Source organism: Neomonachus schauinslandi, chromosome 1 (genome assembly GCF_002201575.2).
Source record: "Neomonachus schauinslandi chromosome 1, ASM220157v2, whole genome shotgun sequence".
NCBI classification, from domain to species: Eukaryota; Metazoa; Chordata; class Mammalia; order Carnivora; family Phocidae; genus Neomonachus; species Neomonachus schauinslandi.
Window position 1 is genome coordinate 213,846,458 of NC_058403.1, and position 7,914 is coordinate 213,854,371.

Sequence of the window (7,914 nt, forward strand, 5' to 3'; positions counted from 1 at the left end):
AAGGCCGTCAGTTTCTCCCAGTAAAGAAATCTCCGGGGGGTCCAGCTGACACAAATGGGGGGCAAGGGAGTGGAAGCGCGGGGGCTTCAGCGGGGTGCTTCCGATGCTTACCACTGCTGGCCAGAAGGGGTATTTCTGGTGTTTAAGCCAGACCAGCATTCCTACTTCAAATGACCGTGGTTCTAAATTAAAAAGAAAGACAAAAAGATAAACAGTAAGTCAGATCCACAGCAGGCACCAAATGCAACAACTGAAAACAACGTGTCTGTCGGAGATCGCTTAAACCTGATGCTCTAACTCTCGTCAGAGACCCCCACGGTTTGCGAGGCAGTCTCACAACAACGCTGGCCTGAGTGCAGGGGACGTGCACTGCTGAGCGGGGACAAGCTGGGGCCGACTCTGTAATCTCAAATTATTCCAGATTCAAACATCTTTTTAAGAAGAGTGTGGCTCAGAAACCCCAACAAAAGCAGCAAATTCCTAGGAAGCTCATCAGTCTGAAAAACTGGGCTTTATCTTCAAAGGGAGAAAAAAAACGAGTTACCAAAATCATCATCCAGTGACCACACAATTATCCCTAAACAAACTTTAACAAGACTTCCAACCGCACACAAAACTCCAGAACGGATAATGTAAACGTTGAAACAGTGAGGTTAACATCTCGCAGACACGAGAGGCGGCCAGCGCAGCCACGAGGCAAGGTCTGCGGGCAGGCAGAGGGCTGTCATCCGTCTGGCGAGAAGCGTTTGGTTTTTAAGAGAACCGTCAGGGCCCCGTGAGGACAAATAGGTCTCGGGAAACACCCAGACAGACATCAGGCTGCGGGGGGGCTGGAGACAAGACAAAATCAAACAGAAGCAAAAACCAGGGGGTTTCTCGGGGCTGTGGTGACCTGGCCCCCTGCCGGCAGCAGTGGATGAAAATGGCCTTCTGGAAGAATCTGCAAGAAGGCGCGTGGTCCCTTCTCTGGCCGAGTTCTGCTCCCAGGAGCGAAGCCGGCAGAGCTCTTTCCCAGAGGCACACGCCGGGCATGGCTTAGCCCCCCCCAGGCGTGGAACCATCTAGGCACCTCATGGTGCGGGGGAGGGCTCAGTAAGGAACAAGTGTGGCTGCGAAGAGCAATCAGAAGACCACGAGCAAGTGTAAAGTATGTCTGAATTACCATCAGGCGCAAAAAGGGAAACGCAGAACCATCAGCACAGATAGGGAGAAGCGCACTGCGGCGTGGCCGACAGGAGCCGAGTCCAAGGGCACGCAGGGTGTCGCCCTTGGAGGAGAGGTCCCCCCGCCCCCCCTTCCACGTATTATTTTTGCAACATCTCGTCGTGAATCTATAATTACTTCATAACGAGAAGGCTAAAAAACACCAGGCTACGGTAAAACGAACCAATGGATAAATCTAAAAACGAAATTCATTCTAAATGATTTACTCCATGAAACAAACTAAATTGCTGTCGGTTGTCGGTTTAGGATCTTGGGTCTTTATTTCAGGTCCTTCCACAAAGAGGGCCGAGCGCATGCATCTGCGCCTGTTTGCTCTGGTGCGGCCCGCACATGTGTGTGGGAGGGGGTCCCGGGGCCCTGCTGCCTCGGGCCGGAGACCCTGCCTCTCTGGACAGACAAGCAATCGCCGTCCCCAAAGGCCTGGAGGCAGCGCGAATAGTAGCGACAGGACCCGGCTCTCCACGGAGGGCACAGGAGGACACATAAAGGAGAAGCGTGCTGGCAGGGACGCCCTCTTCCCTCAAGACCGATGGCAGAAAAGCGCACTCTGCATGCTGCGGGCACAGGAGGAACGCCAGCCGCCTCCGCCCAGGGGCTCCGCGCGAGCGGAAGCGCACGCTCCGGCTGCCGCTCCGGACTCACCGTGATAGAAAAGGATTCTGGGTGGCTCCTCATCATCCTCCTCTTCCTCCAAGACGGAATGAATGGGATTAAAGTCGACTGACTCTCCAGAAGACTGACGGTCTGCCAATGATGTTAGATTAGACTTTCACTGTCAGCATCTCAGGGACTCAGCCCAAGACACACATTTCGTGATACGTGACCGTCAACGCAAACATAAAAGCTCCCACGCGGCCAGATGCAAGGTGGGTACGCTCTGACTAAAGTACACTTGCAGGCAACAAACGAGAGACAGAGCGTGGGGGGAGAGAGGCCTCCGCGTCTCCACGAGGGGCAAGCACACAAGCAGCGATCTAAGCGGACTGAGGGCCTGGCCAGGAGGCGGGCGGGCAGACGCAGGGACAGGCTGCGGCTCAACTCCCTGCCGCCTCGGACGTGCCAGACACCAAGTCTAAACACATGACGCTTAAACTCAGGGCAGAAACCCGAGTACGTGTGTAGCGAGGGGGTGTGCAGGCACGGAAGCCGGGAGAAACTGACAGTTCTCAATCAGCAGCTCAAAAACAAGACGGGACACCGCCACGTTCAAAGGAAACGAGCCACTGCGCAAGACGGCCGCCACACAACAGGGCATCTCCACAGGAATTGTGAACAAGTCGGGAGCCTTCTGAGTGAGTCCCTCACTTCTGAGATTCCTGCCCGTTCGGGGCGAGTGCACTGCACTCCTGTGCATCTGTCGGAGCCCAGCCCCGGGGGGTGTGGCCGCAGCCTTCCTGCAGCCACCAGGCTCGGCCTCCAGTGCCCCCAGCCCTCTCCCATTCAGAACAAAAGACACAAGTCAGAATTACAACCTGGTGGGAGACACAGAAAGGAATCGGGCAATATCTGCTCTGCCTCTGTTTTGATACGACCTCATTAAGATCAGGTTAAAAAACACACAAGTGAGGGATGCCTGGGTGGCTCAGTCATTAAGCGTCTGCCTTCAGCTCAGGTCATGATCCCGGGGTCCTGGGATCGAGCCCCGCATCGGGCTCCCTGCTCGGCGGGAAGCCTGCTTGTCTCTCTCCCACTCCCCCTGCTTGTGTTCCCTCTCTCCCTGTCTCTCTCGGTCAAATTAAAAAAAAACAAAAACAAAAACACAAATACCCCACAAATGCCTGACCCGCATCGGCCCCTGGGAGAACCCAGATCTGCCCTCTGCCAGCACAAGACCTTCTCGGCCGCAGAGCTTTACCTTCCTCCACCAGGATGTGAAGATTTCTTGTCTCCTCTGGGGAAGCCTGGGGGGCAGGCAGGCTGAGTTTGGCAGCACTGCGCAGAGTCATGCATCCCCTGGGCCTCTGCCTGGGCACTGCCCCCGGCTCCCGCTGCGGGGTGGGCAGCCTCTGACTGCCATCTGGGTGCAGCCGCTTGGCAGGGCGGCCTCGGGCATCTGGGCAGGCGGGGCGCCCCTGGGTCGGGAGCACAGTGGGGCCACGCGGAGGCAAACCCGGGTCTCGCCCTTTGGCCCACAGACCCTCCTCCCTGACGCTGGGCGGTGAGCCAGGGGCTGGAGGGCTCCTCTCTGGTTCACCGTCTCCCCCTGAGAGCGAAGGTACCCTCTGACACGAGCTAGGCTCCTGTGCTAAACTTCTTCCCTTTTTACTCAGGGCTGTCCGCCTTCTGCAGCACGCTCTCGATCCACTGGCATCCTGAGAACCACCTTTGGCTGAGGGGACCACCGAGGCCCACGCACTCTCACTTGTCCCGAGCTCCTTCCTGCGGTCTTTGCACTTGGGGTCCTTTCTACACGTGGGTGAACCCGACAGCCTTGGGCGTACACGTGCCCTCCTCTGAGGTCCAGAACTGCTCAGCACGTCTTCCTGGAGACCAGAAGAGCTAGGGTCACAGAGCGAGGAGGCCAGTTCCATGGGCTTCTCTCCTGAGAACAGAGCAGTTCTTTCTTCCCTTGAAGAGCTTTCTTGAGGCAAACTGGTTCTCTGGTTCAAAACATCCAGAGCCACTCGAAGCGAGCGTCTGTAGGCCAGCTCCTCCAGGGGTTCAGCAGGAACCTCGTTCTGGGAGGCTGCAGGGGTGAGAAGCACACAAAGCCGTGACGCCCAGGCGCCTAGCACTGCTGTCAGAGCATGCCCCCGAAGGCTGACACGGGCTGTCACACCTGAAGGGGGGACGGACCCTGCTCAGCTCCGTCTTTCCCAGAGCGTGACAAGGCCACAGAACGACAGCCATTGTTCGCGGCCGTAGGGCTCCGCTTTTCCAAAACCAACTGACTAACCCCAACCTGATTGGGTTACAGAGATAAATCTCTCCAGGTCACAAAAAAATACTGCCAGCAAAACGTACTCAGATGCTTCCCACATCTTCCCAGCCTCACAGTTTCAACTTCAATCAGGCTCAATAAAAACCCTTGCCAACTCCATAAAGAACTCTGCCGGCAACGTGTTCTTGGGTGGCGGTGGGGGTGAGGGGCAGCCCATGAAAGGGACCCATTGTGGGCTGGTGGATTTTCCGTGCTTCTGTGCGAGGGCGTTTCCAAGCCAGAAAAGAGCACACGGGCCTGGAGATTTGAGCCTGACCTCCTCGCTGCTACAGTTGTATTTATTCACCCCGACCCACAGATACGGCACTGTTTATGTGAACGAGGCGATGGGTGCAGTATCACAACTCGGCGGGCACGACCCCTCCCGCACAGTCTCTTCCCGGGTTACTCGTAAAGGCTCCCACAGACCCCCCGCCCCCACACAACCGGGGCAAGCGAAGATGTGTGTCCAGGAGGCGGGGCTGACGCCGCCTAAAGTGTGCCGGGTGGATACCGCTTTGAACCAAAGCGGTTTTTCCAAACGCAGACGAAAACGGACCCTACTTTATACACACCACTGGAAGGATTCCTGGTCAATCTTTCCACAAGACTCACAGCACTTGGTACAGGGGGTGTGCGCCCCCCGCTCTGAGGCGGCAGAAAACACTTCTGCTTAGGTTTGCTGAGCCACCAGCAGGCAAGCGCACAATCAGCCCCAGCACCATGGGGCTCGGGCCCTCCCTCCCACCAGGAACGGCAAAGGGGGTGGGTGTCGGCGAGGAGAGCCCCGGCAGACCACGGGCACCCAACAACGATGCTCATCGCATAGTCCTTTCTCCCTGGAGCTTGGCTGTGGAATTTAAATACACAAACCCCTGCTCTCAAGCCCCGGGCAGAGAATGAACCAGCACCGAAACCAGTTTGAGTCTTACTGTGGGATGGGGGTGGTGGGGAAGGAAGCATCTTGCCCCATCTCCTCATGGAGGCAAATGCACACCGGAGGCCATGGATGTGACCAGCAGATCCCAATGCTCACGGCAGGCCACACTGGGAGTCAAGAACAGGATCGATTCTGGGGTAAATTCTACAAAGGTTTAAGAAAACAGATCCATTTTCTTCTTCTCCTTTGGCTCAGGGTTACCTGGGGAGCAGGGTCTTTCCTTCCCCCACACAGTCTCTTTGTTATTTAGAGATGTGCTCTTACCCAGAGAGGAGGCGATCCGTTCGATGTGGGCCGTCTTCAGGATTTCCACCTCTGCGCTTCTCACCTCAATCCTGCAGGGACAGAAACACCCGTTATCCGCTACCAGCCAAGGCCACGAAGGCATTTTCAAAAGTGTTTTTCCTTGGATGACAAAAGAATTCGATTTCTTCCTCCTCAACTCTCCACTTAAACCAAAGTCACAGCCAACTAGGAATTCAGGTGTCTGAGGTGAGAGGCAGCGAGGACCCTGGTGAATGTTTTTTTTTTTTTTTTCCTTTTAAAACAGAAAAAGTTGGGGCGCCTGGGTGGCTCAGTTGGTTAAGCGACTGCCTTCGGCTCAGGTCATGATCCTGGAGTCCCTGGATCGAGTCCCGCATCAGGCTTCCTGCTTGGCAGGGAGTCTGCTTCGTCCTCTGACCCTATCCCCTCTCAGGTGTTCTCTCTCTCTCAAATAAATAAATAAAATATTAAAAAAAAAAAGAAAAAGTTGGCTGGATTTAAGAGTAAAAATGAATTCAAATTGTGACTTTTATGAGGCAAATCCTACTTCCAAATGCACAAATAACTCCTTTGTTAGATTTTCAGAGTAGCCGATAATGTCACTAAATGCTGTTTACAGCCCAGCAGGTGTGTTTTAGTTTAAAAGAACGCGCTTTCTTTTTAAACTCAAGTAGTCAATTACCTTCCCAGCCGCAGGGAAGTGTGAGCTCGGGACTAAGCAAGCTTAGGAGGCCGCTCTGGAGGAATGGGGACCTGGGGAAGCTGTAACTGGAGCTGACGAGGTTTTATTCTGAATTGGGAATTCTTCCCTTAGACGCAGCAATACCACAATCATACGTGATCTGGGCCTTTTAATTATCCCGGGTAATATTATGTTCTTCCGCCTCCGAATAATCAAGGACAAGAGAGTAACATGCTTCCACATAGCGTGTGCCTTCTGAATGCCAAACAGTAGCTCCTAAACGGACGGACAGGCTGAAACATCAAACACTTCAAAACTGATGGGCCTGTTACACAAGTTTGAGAAAAAGACACACCAATCTGCAGAAAGAACCATCCCTACGTGAACCCCAACAAGACTTTCCCCTGTGTATAATTTATATTTATTCGATTTCCCTGCCAATCTCTCACACGGTGGATCTCATATGGATCTTCAATTTACAAATGGACGTGAAAAAAAAAAAAAAACCCAGCAGGATTTTCCTCTTAAGATTACGAGCACAAGTCCTTCACAGTAACTGAAAAATAAACCCTTAAGAGTAGACTTCACCTTTGGGTGCGGAGATGCAGTATCAAAAATACCGTTCAGAAAAAAGTAGTATTTAACAAACCCACGACACTTAACTTTTCATCTAGGGAGAGTATTTGAACACTTAGAAAAAATTCCTTTTTTCTCTTCTTTTTTGTTGACGTCTCAGTTCTCGCCAACACCTACGATAAAGAAAAAAAAACCCGTTGTTACCAAGACGCAAGGAACAGTTAACACAAAGGAACGCTAGCGTGTAGACGCAAACGCAGCAACTAATCGACCGGGGACTTCAGCAGTACCCCGGCCGGCCCGCGACCTCGCAGATGGGGGAAACCAAGGAAGGTACAGGGGTGAGTGGCAGACGCAGGCAGGGTGCCCGGGGGCCCTGCTGCTGGGAAGTCCCCCCAGGGCACTGCCCTCGTTTACTAGCACAGAGCTCCCTTCCACACTTTCCCTCGAGGAACACGCTGCCTCACACGCCTTTCTAAAGCTGAATCTGCTCGTTTTTTCCTAGCTGTGAAAAAAGACACTTCTGGAAGCGTAACCTCACGAGCACCCGACCAGAAGCCCCGTGAGGCGGGGCAGGACGGCCGCCCGCTCGCCTCCGTGTCTTCGCCCCAGGATCCCCCGGGTCTGTCCCGACGGAGACCTCACTGCTCGCCCCGGAGGGCTCCGCAGGCCGGAGCCGCTCGCACACCGAAGGCTGTCACCTTGGCAGGCCACAGTCGCTTCTCCCATCTGCACAGGACATACTGGGCGTCCGTCATGACTTGGACTCACGCGGCGAGTGGGGACGACGGGGCACCGACGGGGCGCTGGCAGGTCCGCCGCGGGGCGCCCTGCAACACAATCGGCGCAGGGGTTTCGGGGTTGTGTGCGGGCTGGCACGGCGGCGTCGGCACGGCGGGGTCGCGCCGGCGCCGCGCTCCCGCCCGAGGATACGCAAACGGCTCCCGAACACACCGTCCCCGCGCCCGAGGCCGCCCCGCCCCGCGCGCGCAGCCCCGAGGACCGCGCCTGCCGCGGCGGTGGCCCTCAAAGGACGGGGACAGCTGCACGGCTGTCCTCCCGGGCCGGCCGCCCACGGGCACCGCCGCAGGAGGGTCCAGGCCCGGCCCGGGGTCGGCCGCGGGTGCGGGAGCGGGCGCACGCGGCACGGCGGGGCCTCGGCGAGCGGGGCAGGGGCGCACGCGGCGGGGGCCGGCTCGAGCCCCCGGGGGCCCTCCTCTCGGGGTCCGCCCCTCCCCCCAGGCCCGCGCGGCCGCCTCAGCCCCCGCCGGCCGACCCGCGGGACGCAGCCCGCAGGGCTCACCGGGC

The 7,914-nt window shown here is 56.3% G+C and overlaps 1 protein-coding gene across 2 annotated transcripts in view; it reads right to left on the bottom strand.

The window, feature by feature from the left end:
* Positions 1-7,458, bottom strand: part of PWWP3A (PWWP domain containing 3A, DNA repair factor) — a 16,770-nt gene extending 9,312 nt beyond the window's left edge. The window contains exons 1-6 of one of the 2 annotated variants that reach the window (XM_021705364.1): positions 7,308-7,458; positions 6,694-6,779; positions 5,349-5,419; positions 3,080-3,910; positions 1,867-1,968; positions 112-182 (exon numbers count right to left, since the gene is read on the bottom strand). In XM_021705364.1, the coding sequence (XP_021561039.1) occupies positions 112-182; positions 1,867-1,968; positions 3,080-3,910; positions 5,349-5,419; positions 6,694-6,779; positions 7,308-7,364 (1,218 nt within the window). In that variant the 5' untranslated portion in view covers positions 7,365-7,458. Of the gene's footprint in view, positions 1-111; positions 183-1,866; positions 1,969-3,079; positions 3,911-5,076; positions 5,211-5,348; positions 5,420-6,693; positions 6,780-7,307 lie in introns of those variants that run through there. The other variant, XM_044918180.1, reaches the window with a different exon arrangement.
* Positions 7,459-7,914: the final 456 nt, after the last annotated feature.